This window comes from Electrophorus electricus, chromosome 11 (assembly GCF_041902795.1).
Source record: "Electrophorus electricus isolate QZ-2024a chromosome 11, ASM4190279v1, whole genome shotgun sequence".
NCBI classification, from domain to species: Eukaryota; Metazoa; Chordata; class Actinopteri; order Gymnotiformes; family Gymnotidae; genus Electrophorus; species Electrophorus electricus.
The window spans coordinates 1,465,001-1,482,500 of record NC_137507.1 but is presented as its reverse complement, the minus strand read 5'-3'; the positions used below and the strand labels follow the sequence as shown (position 1 = coordinate 1,482,500).

The 17,500-nt window shown below is 49.8% G+C and overlaps 3 protein-coding genes across 5 annotated transcripts in view; 1 reads left to right on the top strand and 2 right to left on the bottom strand.

The window, feature by feature from the left end:
- Positions 1-3,179, bottom strand: part of schip1 (schwannomin interacting protein 1) — a 203,389-nt gene extending 200,210 nt beyond the window's left edge. The window contains exons 1-2 of the mRNA XM_035528211.2: positions 3,142-3,179; positions 2,765-2,855 (exon numbers count right to left, since the gene is read on the bottom strand). Coding sequence (XP_035384104.1) covers positions 2,765-2,855; positions 3,142-3,164 — 114 coding nt within the window. The 5' untranslated portion in view covers positions 3,165-3,179. The remainder of the gene's footprint in view (positions 1-2,764; positions 2,856-3,141) is intronic.
- Positions 3,180-7,332: 4,153 nt separating this feature from the next.
- Positions 7,333-14,815, bottom strand: mfsd1 (major facilitator superfamily domain containing 1). 3 transcript variants are annotated; one of them, XM_027019814.3, is made up of 16 exons: positions 14,612-14,804; positions 14,462-14,514; positions 13,247-13,359; positions 12,947-12,989; positions 12,650-12,717; positions 12,447-12,555; positions 12,000-12,102; positions 11,024-11,122; positions 10,617-10,728; positions 9,378-9,434; positions 9,087-9,243; positions 8,886-8,983; positions 8,553-8,665; positions 8,420-8,467; positions 8,272-8,338; positions 7,333-8,009 (listed from the first exon to the last, which is right to left on the bottom strand). In XM_027019814.3, exons 1-16 carry the CDS (start codon positions 14,751-14,753, stop codon positions 8,006-8,008), a joined length of 1,386 nt encoding a protein of 461 aa, XP_026875615.2. In that variant the 5' UTR covers positions 14,754-14,804; the 3' UTR covers positions 7,333-8,005. The 3 variants fall into 3 exon arrangements, with proteins under 3 accessions (XP_026875615.2, XP_026875616.2, XP_026875617.2); XM_027019815.3 differs by lacking the exon at positions 14,462-14,514 and having other exon boundaries at positions 14,612-14,793; XM_027019816.3 differs by lacking the exons at positions 10,617-10,728; positions 11,024-11,122 and having other exon boundaries at positions 9,395-9,434; positions 14,612-14,815.
- A 2,026-nt stretch (positions 14,816-16,841) lies between these two features.
- Positions 16,842-17,500, top strand: part of lxn (latexin) — a 7,352-nt gene continuing 6,693 nt past the window's right edge. The window contains exon 1 of the mRNA XM_027019821.3: positions 16,842-17,128. Coding sequence (XP_026875622.2) covers positions 16,967-17,128 — 162 coding nt within the window. The 5' untranslated portion in view covers positions 16,842-16,966. The remainder of the gene's footprint in view (positions 17,129-17,500) is intronic.

The window sequence follows — 17,500 nt, the reverse complement described above, 5'->3', positions numbered from 1 at the left end:
AAGAACTGGTCATTTGAGCTTGTAAATATGTCCTTTATAACAGGGGTTACATTTAAATGAATTCCCATTAATAACCCTGAACATGTGTAATGGGCTGATGACAGAACCACTGAGTAGCCAAGTCGTCGCCATGACCACAGACAAGTCACATCAAACTCGCACCTTCTGCGCGTCTGGGCTGGTTCATGTGCCTCGTCTCTGACTCGCTCGTTTCCCTGGAGAGGAGGCCGAGAGGCTACAGGGTACAGGACTGCATCCCATCAGCGGATAGAGATGGATTTGCACAAGCATTTAATAAACAGTGGCAGCAGTGTCCCGTGGTGGTGGTGCTTGTTGGGGCTTTTTAGTTTGTTTGTTAAGCTTAACTCAGGCCACGGCCCTTCTTAAACCTGCTGGAGTGAAGGAGAGAGTCTCTCCTCTGTCTCACGTACAGCTGATGAGAGCGGAGAGAGAGCATGACAAAGAAAAACGAGAAAGGATGGGTAGAAAGAAAGAGAGGGAGCGACCACGAGCAAGCATGAGCTCACCGTCCACCAAGACGCCAAATGGAACCTCGAGGCTATTCACGCGGTGTCATTAGACCTGTAGCGCGAGCTTTGACTAGCGTATGGTGCTAACGCGAGGGGGGTGGGGGGGGGAGATTATTGCGACTTCAAAACGCGGTGCCAGAGCGCGAGCTTCATCCAGTTAAACAGGGCACTGATTAATTCATCTTAGCACACTTCACGAGGAGGGACCCTGACTTTCGTCGGAAACTACCCGTGCTCTGCGGCACACAGATGGAACCATCACACCGTCCGTGACTAAGAACACGGTGAGGTACACGGTACACGCGTCGCCACGCGGCCTTGATATCGTCGTCGCAGCCCCGCCGTTTAAGAAACGGACTTGTAATGTAAGACTCGATAACAAGAGAGCGAGCCATGGAGAACAGCAGCCTGACGTATGAATAAAGTATTTGGCTCGCGAACTACATAAGCACGCGAATGCAATCTACGGGATCTCGGGACACTCCCAACTTGTTAAGATCCAGTCAGGTCGTTCAGCGCGAGCAGAGTGCATGTGCGCTCTCCCGGGAGAAGAGCGGATGCGAAACGCGCACATCTGTCATCTAATCTCTCTCTCTCTCTCTCTCTCTCTCTCTCTCTCTCTCTCTCTCTTTCTCTATCTATCTCTGTCTGTATGTCTGTCTATCCGCCTCTCAGTCTCTCTCGTAAATGTGTTTTTGGCTCCAGCGCACCACTTCAGCGCTGATCTTTCCGTGTGTAAGGTATTCTAGAAGCCAGCAAGGTGGGTTCGCGCGGACTGCGAATATCGCCCACGTGCCTTTTATTGGCAGCGAAGAAACGCTCGCGGCGCGTCAGAAGCAGGGCTTTACACTGTAGCTGCACCCGGGCACCCGGACCTTTGATGAAACGCACAAATCCGGCGATCCGGTATCGAACATGGCGAACGCACGTACGTGATGAGCGTTACGCACCGCGGGCATAGCCAGTAGTCGGAGGATGCTGGTAGTTGCGCGCGGCCGGTTCCAGCGTTCACTGAGGCTGCAGGTCAGTCCAGCCTTGGCCGGTTGTAAGATTCCGCCGCGTTACTGACTGAAGGAGCGGAAGGATGCACGTGAATCAAAGTCATGACTGGAAGGCATCATCTGAACACACTTGTACGCTACTGCAAGTATGCACGTCCCGCGCGCGGCCTTTAACCCCAATTCAAGTTTGGCGAATTTTCAGTCAAGCGAAATGTAACAATAGTGGATGAATTTTGAGGCCATGGAGTGTGGATAAATTAACGTTCTCGCAATAAGATTAAGCAGGCTCGACGTCGGCTGCTGCAGTTATTACCCCCATGACCAACCGAGCGCGACACTGGGGTGGTTTACGCGTCCGTAAAGCGCTGACATTAATTATTAATAAGTTGTACTGGGAGAACCGTCCTTATCCGGACCCGTGCTCCCAAGGACGGCTCGCCCTACTTTCCCACGTGTAGTGTACACAGTGTCTACGCACGGGGAGCATCCGAGCCGAGCAGAAATAGCCGTGAAGTGCGGTAACGGGACGTAAACCGGAGCTGTGCCTGCTCCGGATACGAAGACCGGACCTCGGGGCGGATAAATCATCTGGAATGCAGACGCATCCGATGGGTGGCAGCAAAGCCCTGAATTAACTCTTGCAGCAACTACTGTGTTCGGAAAGTGCCAGAACAGCATTAAATAACGTTTAAATAACGGAAGGACCATCCCGGCTCAGACAGCATTGAACGACAGCATCTGCGGAAGTTTAGGGAAGCGAGACATTAACGGATCCGTAGGCTTCGCTGGTCGTGGGGCTCTCCATGTTCAAGGTGGGAGCTGTCCACGGTGCTGAAACGGTCAAACGGCAGGGTGATAATCCAGTCAGACGGTAACCGAGCGCGGTACCGACTTCTTTTTTTTAAAGCAAGTTACTCAAATGAAAAATCGTCCGATGACACTCAGGTCTAATAAAACAAATATGTAAAACAAATGCAGACTTGATGCGTTAACGTCCAGACGCCGCTATAGACTACACCGACTATAGGCTCCGCCGACACAGCTGCACGGTTTTAGTTACCGCAACAGTCTTAGCGCCAATTGACGGCACCTGAATTACAGTCATACGTACAAAAATCAAAAGGCGTCTTTGCGTTTTCACAACCCAAAACCTTTATGTGCGCATTACATACAAGCCAGACAGAATCGGGACGGCGGTCCTTTCATGTTGGGCGAGAAACGTAACGACTTTACCTGGGTGATGCACAGAGATAAACGCTTCCTCTCGCGCGCGCTGCTCCCGGGCTCGCCGCGTAGTGTCTCGCCTTCCCCGTGGTGGACGTCTCTGCAAACACGAACAAAGTTACGTGTGTTAATAAAGCGACGTGAAGGTCAGGACAAACATAACGATCTCAGTCAGCCCCCTGCTCGAGGAATCCATCTTTCGTCGCGATGACATACGCGGGCGAGACATCTGGACGAGCGCGACAAGTCATTAAAGGCGTTAAACGGCAACATTCAACGCGTGACCGTCTTTTTAAGCGCCCCGTGGTCACGGCAGCCTGACAGCACGGTGACAATTATTTCATAAATACAGCAACGCTCGTCGACGGGGTTTGACACGGACTAACCGAAAACTGCCGGTCCCGAGCATGCTCGTCTCGCGCCTGGGTCAGCCACCACTCGCGAACCGTGGAGTGAAGCAGTTTGGTGATCCGACTTCGCGAGCGTTCTCTCAGCCAATGGGATGCCTGGCTCGTGCATGACTTATGCGGCGTGCGCAGTACTGTGGGAGCCATAGAGTTCGGTAATCAGCATCAATCAGGCGGACTTGTTTCCACTTTCTGCAAAGTGAGCGGAAAATATACACACACACACACACACACACACACACACACACACATTGGGTGAGTTTACAACAGGGGACAAATCAGAGAAGATTTGTCGCTGCAGAACATGCAGACGCTCGTAAGCATGTCAAAGGTCAGGGGACACGTGCGCGCGAGCGAGAAGGCAGGCTGCCGCAGCGCCGAACGGGGCATCGTTGCAGAGATAGCTCGCGATAGCTCATCAGAAATACTTAAGTGGTCTCAATGAACATCCAAACGAACAGCCGGTGTGTGTTGTAGTGTGTCGTGGGCTATGTGTCTGCCCGGGAAAATAAACGATTGCAGCCGGGTTTGACGCGTGCACGGTGCAGGCCCAGTCTTACACGGACCTGTAGTAAGAGATGCACAGTGTCCAGCGATGGCGCCTTCGTCCACTAGTCTTCTCAGACCCGCGCTGAAACAGAAAATACGTCTGCTGCGGTCTCTTCGGGAAAAGAGGTCAGGACGCGCCAGGCTTGGCTGCGCAAACTCATGCCTGTAATATCCCGGTAACGCACGGATACGGCAATCACGTCGCGCCAAGGTTTAAACGTGTGGTGCAGTTAGTTCCCCTTAGGGGTTAAAAGTCTTTCACACCTGTGAACGGTTACCTGAACAGATGAAAACACGGAGGATGTCGCAGTCCGTCGTCACCTACTGCCCCGTCTGGGATTCTGACACCTGGATCTACTCGCCCGTAACCTACAGCCCGGTGTTGGCGATCCGACTTTTCCCCAGCGGAACGTTACTTTGTCTAATCTACTGCCCCAGACGCCGGTGAGGCTGTTCGGTGGTCTACCTGGCGTACGTGACGGTAACGGACGCGTTCTACGTGCTCGCTCTCCCGCTGCTGATCGCCAGTTACGCGATGAAGGACTTATGGCCGTTTGGGGACGCCGCGCGCAAGGCCGTGCGCTTCTTCTTTTACACGAACCTTCACTGCAGCACAATATTCCTCGCGTGCATCAGCGTGCACCGGTTTCTCGGTGTCCGTTACCCGAGTGTGGCCACGCGCCACAGGACAAAGAGGGTCGCCCTGTCAACCTCGTGCTTGGTTTGGGTGCGGGTGTCGGCGGAAGTTGTTCCTACATTCAACTGTTACTTTATGCCGTCAAGGACGGGTGAGAACTCTCACAAAGCCGCGCAGATGCGCGCCAGATCCTCGCGCACTTTTAGGACGGTGTGCTTGCTCTACTTGTTCGCGCGAGTCTACGTGCCGACGGAATGTGGCGTCATCTGCGTCGCGAAGGCCTGCTATAAGGTCTGGAGGCCGCTCGTGAGCTTCGGTTGCTGCGTGAACAACTTGCCGTGTTTCATGTTTTCTGACAGAAGAAGACAGCAGCTGCGCGAGGCGCTGTCCCGCCGCAGAGCGCGCCCGTCGGTTTGGACGGCTCAGCCACGACTGGAACGCAGCGAGAAATGCGCACCGGGAGCGGAGCGGAGCGACGCGACCGGACACAAGGAGCCGACCGGCTGGACACAAGGACTGCAAGTACAGGCAAAAAACCGGAATCTTTCGCTGACAACAGAAATAAAGCAGAGTTAGACAGGAAAACAATTAAATTAAGCATTTAAATGAATAAAGAAAATGAAGAAGTTAAATCCCGGTCTTGTAGTTTTACGGACTTTATTATTCATGACATATTCGGACAAATGCCCCTTGTCTCTTGATGTTTTCCGAAAACGTTCGCCCTCCTCCTGCGTTCACACTGTTCATCAAGCGCGTGCGTAGATGAGGAGTTAAGCAGGGGACACAAGTAAAGTGCCTCGCGCAGTTCACAGCACGGGTCGCAGAAACACGTCATTACAAACAACACCGGAGAAACGCCAGGCAGCTCCCGGATCTGCGCCAGCGCCCCGCACACCTGCGACAGGTACTCGGCCTGCTTGAGCTCTCGATGCAGGCACGTGAGGTGGGCAGGCAGAGCAAGCCGTAGAGAGGAGAAACGGGAGAAACGCGAAGAGTCGCACTCCGCAGGCTGGCCAAGGGGAAATCAACGGCCGCGTGAAAACAGGGATAGTAGAGAGGCTTTTGTAACGCGAATATTAAACTAAAGGAAATTACGACAAACAACTGATCAGATATACGAGGCAAATTTAAGACTAGTCATGACGTAGCACAGGGGACATGGTGCACAATATCGGTGGAGTGTGCTTAAGAAAGAGTGCATGCAAGACATGAAAAGGGATGGCGGACAGACACACACACACACACACCAAGGGCTTTAGAAATAATTGGAAGAAACATTCTCTACCAACATTCATCTGCACAGCCAGTGAAGCAATCAATGTACAGCAAATACAATTAGAGATCACTTCATCTTTTTAAATAGCTCTCCCGTTCGTCAGACTGCATACGGTATCGAGTCGGCCAACACGATGTGATTGACACTGAGCGTGCAGGGCGGATTTAACACGTGCAACAGTGAAATGCACTGCGTCTGCTCTGAAGACTGCGAGGGTAGGTACGGATGACTCATTTGTAGGTACAAGTTTTTCAAAAAGGAATAGAATAAAAAATATATACAAATGAGGCGAAAAACACTCACGCAAGACCCTTGTGAAGACAAGAAACGGGGAGGTGCTGTGGGCATTAAATACAGGGAGATTTAATGTGTACTGTGTAAGAGATTAATGAGTGACTTTATGGGAGTCCTAAAGGCACGTGTTTATGGGTAGTGGGGAATACTATATAAGGGATGAAACAAATTATGCCAAAGGAAATTGAAGCGACCCAGTGTACTGATGGTGTGGGGTGTGACTCCAGAACATCAGAGGTTTACGCTAAAGAGGGCAAGTGAATTTCTGTACACACCTCCTTCATTCTTCACTCCAAAAACAGCATCAGGACTTCAAGCACCTTTCCAAACACAATACAATACAATACAAGTCTTACAAGTAAAGAAATAAATAGGCAAACACCACAAAGCCTCAATCAGTTTCCCCATTTACACATCACAAGGTTGATGGAAAGATAGACACTGGTGACAGCATGCACGCGTAGTTTTAAAGACCCACTCTTCTCTCACAGTAGGCCTACATGAGGCTAGTAAGAAAGCTGATTTGAGTTCAGTAATCCCATGGCAATTTAATCCCATTCATCAGGATGTAAAAGACAACCAGTGGCTTAATATGACATACACAAGTTTCAGTTTCTGCTAAAAGAGGAAGTTATTTGTATTTAACAGGAACACAGGGCCTTTGCCTGGTTTCCCTAAAGCTAAATGAGTCACGTGAGCCAGCAGACACCACAAACGGGAGCTATGAGTCACGTGACCCAGCAAACGCCACTAACTGGAGCTCTGGTCTGGACGTGGAAAAGCTTGTGAAAGATGGGAATGTGATGCACATGCCATGATTCCGGTGTCCCAACAAAACAAAGAGACCTGTGACTAGGCAAAATGGTCTTTAAAAAAAAGCTCCTGTTGTCATGGTTACCCCTCCTCTGATATGGTGGTTCCCATGGCGAGGACCCAGCCTGTGGTTTGTTTTGGTTCCTTGTCTAGCCATGTGCTTTCTGCGTTTTGGTTGTCCCACCCCGTGTAAGCTGCCCCAGGTGGCTCTGGTTAGCACCTTGGTGTATTTATCCCTGTGGTTTCACTCTCCTGTTGCTGGTCACTGATGGTTTCTCTCAGCTGCATCATGCCCCATGTGGCATGTTTGGGTTGTGCTGTTTCCTGTTTTGGGTCAAGTTTAGGTTTTTGCATGTTTGTTCATGTTGTGTTTAGCCTCCGTGATCCTGTTCGTTGGTTATATATTCTGGTTGTTTTGTTGGACGTCTCCCCTGGCTTTACAACCATGGACTGTTTCCATGACTACAATTCTAGATTTTCCTTTAATAAACATCACAGCATTACACCTGCTGAGGTAACAGTGCCATCACTCATGGGCTAAATCTAGGACAACCAAACCCACCCAACACTCCAAAAATCATTTAAATACAGTGAAACAGAGGATGTGCAGTTATTTAATTAAACTCATAACCATTTTGATTAAAACTCATGTCAGAGTAAAAGTCAATTGATGCTCCACAGTAAGTAAAATATCAAAAAAAAAGTCACATTTTCTTAGTCAAAAGTCTTAAACATATAACCTTTAACAGTAAACCTAAAAATAACAGCCCTGAGTGCTTGCAGATTAAATACAAAAAAGACAGGATCAAGCCTAAACAGGGCTCCAGCTAGCAAATCTGATTTTAACCATCACGCGACAAGCGGAGGTCTGAACAGCCACACGAGAAGCCTGCGGCAGGATTCCGACTTCTGGAGAGACCAAACCGTGCAAAAGTCCAGGAGGAAGGAAGAAGCTCGCCATCATTTCCGTGAGTGACGCCCCACACCACCCTCCTTCCATCCCAGCTGCCCAGAGCACGTGGGCCTGGTGAGGTCCCTCCCCCCTCACTCACCTCACCTGAAGCCACTATGTGGGGCGGAGCATACGTGATGGCTTGGGAGGGCAGTGCAAGGTTGCCGTGACAGCGAGTTACATGTCAGCATAATAGAAGAGGTGCTGGGAAAGAGGAAATGGGTGGAGCAGAGGAGACATTAAAGAAGACACACCCCCTGTGATTGACAAGTTAGGCTCCCAATTGAACAGGCTGCCTTGGGGCCAGGGGAGTGACAATCCGTTACCTGTAACACATCAAGTAAATGGGCTCAGTTACACACACACACACACACGACCAATAACGGTCAGGAACAGACCCTCTTACAGGAGGCGGGGTTTGGCCTGGACTGACTGGCTAACTTTGCACACTTTGGGGTGACTGAGAAAATTCTGTCCATTTCAGGATTTGGTCAGCCTTCATAATGCAAAGGGAAGGAAGAGGAAAAAAGGCTCCCCTTTGGAGGATCTTGTAGCTCAGCTCTGCCTCCAACGGCGAGCAAGACTCACTCTGACTCCACAGATGTGGCTTTCTGCTGTTTGGCCCGGGACGACGCAGAGATGTTCAGCTCTCCACCTGGACAAAGCGAGAAACAGAGGTGTGCGTGTGTGGACTCCAGGTGCTGAGAGCACGCGAGCTACAGCTTCCTGATCTTACCTCGAAGAAAGTCCACAAAGTACAGCATCACCACAGCTACCAGAGCCACTACAGGAAGGGAGGAAGACATGACGCCATCGTTTACAGTTACGCCACCATCCACACAACCGGCACGCACAGCGGTCGCACTCACCGCAGACGCAGAAACAGAAGAACACTTCCAGGAAGAGGTACCCTCTTCTGTCCACAATGACACCTGCCGCCATGGAGATGAGGGCCAATCCCAGGTTCTGAATGGACTGCATGCTGCCAAGGAAGAGAGAGGAAGAACCACGTCCAGAGATCCGGACGATACGAGACCCTTCCTACGCTGCCGCACCAGAAAATCCCTCGGCACACCGATAATTCAACAGATAATGCTAGAGGCAGCTTGTCACTTATTTGTCTCTCCAGCAACAATATAAGAGGGAAAATGTCCCTGGAAAATCAAAAGCTACAGGAAGACACAGCAAAACGGCATACTTACAAGCCATAGGCAGTGCCCAGCTGGTGCTCGGGAACCACAAAGGCCACCATTGGCCAGAGAGCGCAGGCCAGCAGCGAATAGGACATGCCCAGGATGACCTGTGAAGCCAACAAAACCACCAAAAAACCCCCATCTCAGTTCAGTGAGAGGAGCACCAAGTGTTTGCAATTCTTAACTGTTGCAGTATGCAGGAAAGGTTACCATGGCAATCCAGGGGTTCCAGAAGGTGAAAGCCAGCATCATGTGAGCAAGCAGGGTCGTTACCACGGCGCACAGCACCCATGTGATGTTTTTACCCGTCTTATCAACCAGGAGCCCCAACACCGGAGAAGCAGGAGCAGAGAGGATGTACACAATGCTGACAGACAGACAGAGAAAAACAGAAGGAAACGTTGGATTATATATGTGATTACACATCCTGATTAGGTATCATCAGTCTAAACATCACAAATCCTCCAATCTGTTTTCTCGGCGAGAACACAGTGAGATTACCTGTTGACTGCACTTGCCTGCGTGGGCGTGAAGTTGAACTTCTCGATGAAGAACACCCTGTAGGGGGAGAGAGGCGTTTCAGTGCTGGGGCACGCCCCGTGAAGACATCCCTCCCCTTAACACCGCGTTCAAACATCACGCGATTTGTCTGCGGGTGGTAGACGCCCTTTAACAGCCCAACCAAGACCGAAGCTTATGGAGCAGGGCAGCGTTTGTGCCCGAACGCAATCGGCGTTTGTGGATTTGACACTTTCCTTCTTCAGTTCCGGTGAACGTTTCCTGATTGTAAATAAACACGCCCCCGCCAAAAGCTCCGCTGATCGGAAAGGATAAAGATGTGGCTGAGTGAGCGTTCTGGAGCGCTGCCGCGAGGCTGCGCTTTCCTTACGGTCCTCCAGTTCCACTGTGGCGTTTAAATCCCATTCCAGTGACCAGTGTCTTTGTGCAGCCCGTCTCAAATCGCAGCTGAGCGCTTAATCAACACGTCGCTAGTCTTCCTGGAAATGGCCGTTTACTGGATAGGATGGATGCGCGTTTCTTCACGCGCCAGGGCGAGTTCAGCCGGTAGCAGCCGCCATGCAGACCGCCGCGTGCATGAACTCCCACAATCTCCCCTGAACGGCGTCTGGCTGGAGACACAGCACTGCAATTACTTCCCATTTGTGTAAGACAAGTCTGTTATTTCAAGCAGTTCTGTTTAGACAAGGACGATAAGAGTGAGGTTGCTAGGCAACTTAATACCATCCCTTGTGGCAGTGTAGGACATTAGTGAAGGACACCACACACCAAACTGGAGCTGTTAGCGCTGTTCTTCAGCTGCCGCAAGTTCCTTCTGTGGTGTCACATTCAACGCATTTTAAACTTGTATGTGCATTCGCCACACTGCATGTTGTTTACCTTCAGTCAGCCACACTACCCCACCCTGCTACAGACGCAGCAGTGGTGTAGCGGTGGGTGGATTGCATGCTTGGTTAAGTCCCTTGTGGGGTGAAGGACAACATGTCAAGCCAACAGCTGACCTCTGAGGCAGAGCGTGAAGGCCACTGGAATAAGGTGTGCACACCTTTCTATGAGCTGCACTACGGAGTTCTTTATAGACAAGGCTATCCAGTAAAATCCACTAGTGCAACAGCTTAGAAACCAACCACAAATACATAACCAACTATATCCTGTTAAAAAACCCCCATCACAGCTGACATCAGAGGTGTGTGTGTGTGTGTGTGTGTGGTGTGGACTTACTGGCCCAGCCCAATAAAGGGGAATATGGCTACGTAATATCCCACACAGATGAAGAAGATCAGCCATAACTGGACAGGGAAGTCCTTCACATCCCTCAGCTTAATCACTTCCCCTAGAGACACACACACACACACACACACACACACACACAGCTAGCCTCCTCTCTCCAGGTCTTCACAGGCTCTGCTGAGCTGTGTTCCAGGCTGCGTGCGTGCGTCCATTATGTCCCCTGTGGATCTGAACCCCACGTGAGACACTCTAGATAACAGTCACAAAATCAGTGCTGGGAGCAGCGCAATACAAGTTACTCATCAGTGGAGATTAACAGCTCAACGCTGCTATATAACACACACAAATGGAGTCCAACAGAGCAGCGCTGCACAGGTCATAGAGCCACAGTCACTGACCAGACTTTCCTTGCTCTTTGTCAAGTATCTTCTCTGCCCGCTTGTCAAGGAAGGCCAGCACCAGAGCACAGAGAAGTGACAGCAGACATGTGGATGCCGCTGAAACACACACACACACACGCTCATAAATATCTCCATGGAACTTCACTTCCATCCAGTGACCTTTGATACATGAGATTTCTCTGTAATGAAAAGTGCTCAGACACTTCTGCATGTATGCAGCGTCACATGACCCACACTGGGTCATAGCAGGCAAACAAAGAGACAGGAGTATTAAAGGTTAAAAGGCATTTACAGCTGACCACACAGGGGGTCATTTTAAAACCTGAAGGACCCGTCTGCTAACATGAGGAACGGAAACCTCAACTGTGCAAAATGCACAGTCAAGAAAGGAGGCGGAGCCCCAGGACTGGAAGTAGGCGGAGCCAGAGGGAGGACGTAGCTGAGCAGAAGTGAAAGGGGAACCACAGCACACAACATCTCCAGACAAAGCGTTCCGGTTGAGAAACACGGCGTCGGGTTTCACGGAGCTCCTCGCCGGCGCCAACACGGGTGTGGTAACTGGAGCCAGAGGTTTCAGAGGAAAACGTGACCCCTAATGTGTCAGCGGTCGTAATTCAGTGACTGCTCTCCTGCAAAGATTACGCCCTCAGAGCGCGTCGTACCAAACCTGGTTGTTGGGGATGAGGTCGAGAACATCAAACGCATCTATAAGATTCTCAGCAGGGATAATTTTTCCTAATTAGCATAATTATTTTAAAATGGCTAAATTAACAAACAAAAGCAATAAAGCCATTTTAAAATTAATTCATCCAAATGAATGCAATTATGAATTATGAACAGGAGAACACCGATCACGGCAGTTGATGAGCTACTGGCACCAATGTTTTCCCAAACTGGTGTGCGTGTGGTCGTGGAGGAACATCATACCAAGGAGGAGAGGATTCCAGACATGCAGCGCTCTGGAGACACTCACCGATCATGAGAGCAGTTCCCAGGGTGGTGGGTCCTGCGTGTCCCAGTGTGGTCTTCACCTGCTTATACACCCAGCCCATGATGTTCATGTTTACCGTACTGCCCTGGGGAGACAAACGGCTCCCTGTCAGTGAACTCTACTGGGGGCCAGTCAGTATGACTGGCTGGTAGTGCTAGCAAGCGTCCTATAGTTTTCACGAGTTTAAGTATCCGAGGAACAGCATTTATTTAAACCAAGTTCTGTATACAGTCAGACAGACGATCACTCAGGAGTCATTTGGTCCAGGTTTTGGCTTCATTCGTCTTCCAAAAGAAGAATTAATAAGTTTAATCACTTATTCCACATACAGCCTGTTCCATTAAGCATACATCTCATACATATAACCCAGTCTGGGCCAGACCGCCTGGGCCGGGCCGTATAGCACTGTACTAGTGTAAAGACAATTACCACGCGGGCCATGCTGAGCTGCAGCCCAAACACCAGGTTGAGCTCCTTCCCTTTGAACCAGTTCACTGCGTACGTGTTCTGAGCCACAGCCAGAGACTCTCCTCCAATACTGCACAGAGGGGAGGAAATGAGGAGGAAGAGAGTTGGTTAAATCTTGACTACTTCCAGACTGCAGGCTGGATCCAAGGAAGAGCAGAGCTCACCCAAAGACAAAACGCCCCAACTCCATCAACCAGACACGATCAACCAGGGCACCGAGAGCGAAGATCACCTGCACAGAGACAACGAGGCAAACGATGAATCACACACAATTTTTGTCTTATTTAAGTAAGGTTGTGAAGATGTATGGTCAGCGTGTTTATGACGATGTATTGATTATTTTAGAATCAACTCCATCTTAAGTGTAACAGTAATGAGCAGGGCACTCATTGGTCAATAACCAAGTGGTGTTACAGCGCGACTGAAGAACACAGCAGCCGTGTGTATGTGAGAGAACACACCTGTCCCCCACACACAAAGAGTGAGAAGATTATGGTCCCCAACCTAGAAATGGTGAGAAGGTTGTGTTACACCTGCAGCTGACAAACCTCTTAGACAACACACAGAACAGGGCAGCTGATGGGATTTTGTTAAGTGTTGAATTTGTTTACTTGTTTAGGGATCGATTATAGTGTTGACACTTCAACATTTCGTTTAAATAAACTTATCTGCACACTTGAAACTATTAAGCATGAAAGGGGGAAGTGATGTACATCTTGAAGTAGATATTAGTGAGTAGCCAAGTGGGGTTTTGAGATCACCTGATACCAAAAACTCTGTCGAGCAGAAATCCTCCCACGAAGCAGAGGAACACGTTAGGCCAGGAATACCAGGCATAGAGCTGCATGAACCCAGACGTGTTCAACCGCATGTCCTGTGGGACAGAAACGGACACCAGGAGAGAGAGAGAGAATCAAAAGCACTAAATGAGCCTTCAGCACATGGTGTCGGATATACTAGTGGTGCTTGCCAAACAGAAGTGAAGTTTGACTGACAAAATGAGTGCACCCCCAGCTCAAGAACTGTGTGTGAGTGAGAGAACGGTGTTCACCTCCATCAGTGCAGAACACACACATTAGCTGGGCCATCGCATGTTAACTCAATACCATGTGCTTTACAATTACTGATGGCGTTAATAACCCTGGACAAAAAGTGAGAAGTGATACTCATGACTGTCCACTGAAGTGCTCCACTTTTCAGACAGGTTCACAGTACGAGCGTGATGGTGGAGAGGTTCTGCTACACAGCCTCTTCACTTCTGTCTGTAGTTATAGGGCGAGTTTACGAAGGCGAAGACACCCTGGTCTCCCTTCACATATCCATCTGACCGTCCCCTTGCTGTGGGTTTGGCCTGTTCATCACCTCACGATTTTACCATGTGGCTAATCATGAAAAGTGCTTAAAGATTTTTAGAGAAAAACATAAGATTTAAACAAAAATAGATTTATTAGATTTAGTTAATAAGACGTCAAGAAGTGACAGTAACTTTGAGTTGCGTTTTGGAGGGAAACAAGTTCATTTCTGATAAGTAATAATGCCATTCCTTCTTTCTTTCTTTGGTTGATTGCCCAGTGGTTGAGGTGAAGTTACCTACCCCACAATTAGGTTTATATGCATGCATTTATCCACACACTTCTAGGTAAACAACTACTCAAATAGGGAGTCCTTCAGATCTGGGATTACTGGCTCATTATTCTGAACTATGAACTGTCAGTAGCCATCCGTCACCTCTGCCTGCCAATAGTAGCGGCTGCTTCCAGTCAGCCTTCTAAACATTGAGCGTCCATAACGGGGTGAGAAGCACCAGGTGGAATGAAGAACAAGCTGGTTACTGGTGCCCCACACGCGCACCTCCCGTCTGTCCGCCAGCATCCAGAGGAGTGAGCGCGCGTGCTTGTAGGTGACTGCGCAGTGCTCCCGGGAGATAATCAACCGGCTCGAGGACCGTTTGCACACATTAAGAGCGCGAGGCTAACCTTGATGACTTGTTTCTGGAGGGCAGCTGGGTTGTCGTAGCAGAAGTAACTACCTGAAACCGAGCAGAGCACACGCACGCCGTTAAACGCTGGACACGCGCGCCGAGCCTGCGTGCGAGCCCAACACTCCAACAGTCGCGTGCCACTCACCGAATCCCAAAAAGCACATGAAGACCAGGACGATGATCCGGTGGCACAAATGCTCCGGGTCACCGAGTGGAGAGCGCGTGGGTCGGCCGCCACGGTGAACGCTTTCATCCAGAAGACTCTGCGTCTCCGCCGCACCCGCCATCTCGCCACCCCGCGAGCCTCTCAGAAAGGGCGACAACAAAGCTCGCGCAAGCGCCTTAAACCCACGTCACAACAGTCATGTGATTGGAAACGTCATCGCTCCGACGCGCGCGCACACACACGCGGAAGAGGCTCGGAAGGTTGAGTCGTTTAAATACATTGTGCAATTGTTTTTTCGGTTGCAAATTAAAATATTAGACGTTTCCCCCGGTATTCACACTTTTAAACATTTATATTGATGGTTTAGTTCTGAATTCTCTCTCCACATTTCATAAGGTTCATATAGTTTATAACACCACATAGACTGATATATGATATTCCTACATATCCAGTACAGTTTTTGGCTTCTCTACCCGCCTCTGGGAACAGACAGGATAACCTCCAGTGCTCATGCCTTGGGCCGCTGTGATTTCACTCTGTGTTCACCTTTCTATCACCGCCAGCTTGTTACAGTATGTATTATGTGGGATTGGAACAGACGGGCTAACCTTCAGTCCTCATGCCTTGGGCGCTTATGACCAGTTCTTTGTTCTTGTTTGTCCTTGGACCCCTTTTGGTAGGTACTAAGCACGACATACCATGAACACAAGACCTGTCATGTTGGAGATGCTCTGACCCAGTCGTCGAGCCATCACTGTCTGGTCCTTGTCAGAGTCACTCAGATCCTTACACTTGCCCATTTTTCCTGCTTCCAACACATCAACTTCAAGAACTGGAAGTTCAATAATAGTAAAAATAGATGCATTATAACCTCAATGATGAGTTGCCAGCACTGACGTCCAGTTCCTTTATTATAAATGTATCAACTAGGAACCAACACATTTCCTAACTGGTGTCTTGGCTGCCTTCAGTTAAGACGCACGTTAGTTAATATGTTCATTACAAATGCAGCCACACGATAAATGCAACTGACGTAGGAATGACGGTAAATAACGTGTTTTATAGGCCTACTAAAACACGGCTGGTTTACAGAGTCCATGCAATTCATCATCACTCTTTCTGAACTTAAAATGCGGGCTCATTTCTCCCCCGTAGTGCAGGCCAGCTCCGTTAAGAGGTTTGGGGGACTGCTCGCGGACCGGAGCAAGATCCCCGATGTTGCCATAACTCAGGCCCGGTAACCGGGCAGAAAATGGCAGCTGGGCGTGACAAGCGGGTTCCGTCACATGCTGGGGCGCCTGCACTACCGCCTGCGCGAGGCAGGGAGGGAGTGCATGTTTCATGATCACCTCCCTCAGCAGGTCGGCATGGCGACGCGGCAGTAAATCAGGCCCAAGGTGCTGCAAATCTGACAGTCCCAAAACGCATCTGCAAGACATTACCGGGCACGAGAAACGCTTTAAAGCCTTGGCTCCAGCCTGATCCGATTTAGAAATGAATCAGGAGGAAATGCAGGTTAGGATGATTAATTAATTACCTTCACTCAAATCTCTCCACCCACCCTGCATCTAAATCTTAACAGATCTGTGTTAGCGCATCATGCCTCACAGTTGTGACTCCTTAGTGCGGGACGGATCGTGTTTTAGGGTTCATCTGCAGACGGAGAAGTCCCAGTTCATCAGTCCATCTGTGTTCACACTACATGGAGTGGAAGAGCAGGAGCTAATACTGCAGCTAACGTGTTAAACTCAGATAAATAACTGTTCTCCGCTCTGAACCTTCTGACCACACCACTCAACAAGGTGAGTGTCTGTAAACAGACTCCAGGGTTGGATACAGACAACCAGTGAGAACGGTGCACACGGCCAGACACCGCCGTCTCTCCAGCAGGGCAGGCACCACCCGGTGAAGACGGCCAACGTGACTCGCGCCGTGGGCCAGAGCAGGACATGTGCAGCAGAGTTGAGCGTGCGAACAGCTGCCTCGTCTTTCGCTTCCTCTGTCTCTCATCCACTCAGTGAGGGGGGGAGAGAGAGAGAAATGATCAGTCAGGCCTACGATGTGAGACAGCCAAGTGTGTGTGTACAAAACCACAGGATTACAGTTCAACTTTCTCCCCGTTGTGCTCGTTCAGAGCAAACGTGACACTGAAACATCTCGGTGTTCTTAAGAAGTTCATCTCGCACTGTAACCTCCCCCTCATCAGAAAGCCATGCCCCTCTCTCTGCTTCCTAAACATTTCCTGTTGTGAGGCTTCCCTCCCGAGTTGAACACACGTCTCCCTGCAGTGCTCGTCAGAGCTTGAGCGTGTCTTCAGAGCCCTCTGCCTCCACCATGCACCGGTTCTGCTCGGTGTGTGTGGTTCTGTTCTCGCTGGTGTGGCCATGTCTCGTGCAGCCGCAAACCCCGACGTCCCAACCTCTCGGATTGACGTCCCTGCACGAGGGGAACTGCAGCTGTGCTCTGCGTCTTCACCACACCGAACCGACAAGCCAAGTGAGTGCTGCCCTCCGCACACCACACCTAATCTCGCTGGTATTTAAAACGGACAGTTACCCAGTAATGTAGTTTCTTCTCGGTTAAACAGTTTTGCTCTAGGACTAACCCTACGACTGATATCTGTGGGAAAAACACACAGACCCAAAATGTTTCACTTGTTTATTTCTAATAGTTTATCCTGTTTGCCTGACTAAAGTACACGCACACAAAATGGGTGACTGTTTCATTGGAGCTTTGACTTTTCATATGCTGTACACAGTACAAATCCCACTTCACATGCCCAGAGCCATGCTGAGCACACACACACATCTCCATATAAACAGCTGCAACAGCTTCAAGAAAAACTATAATTCCATAAATGACAAATTT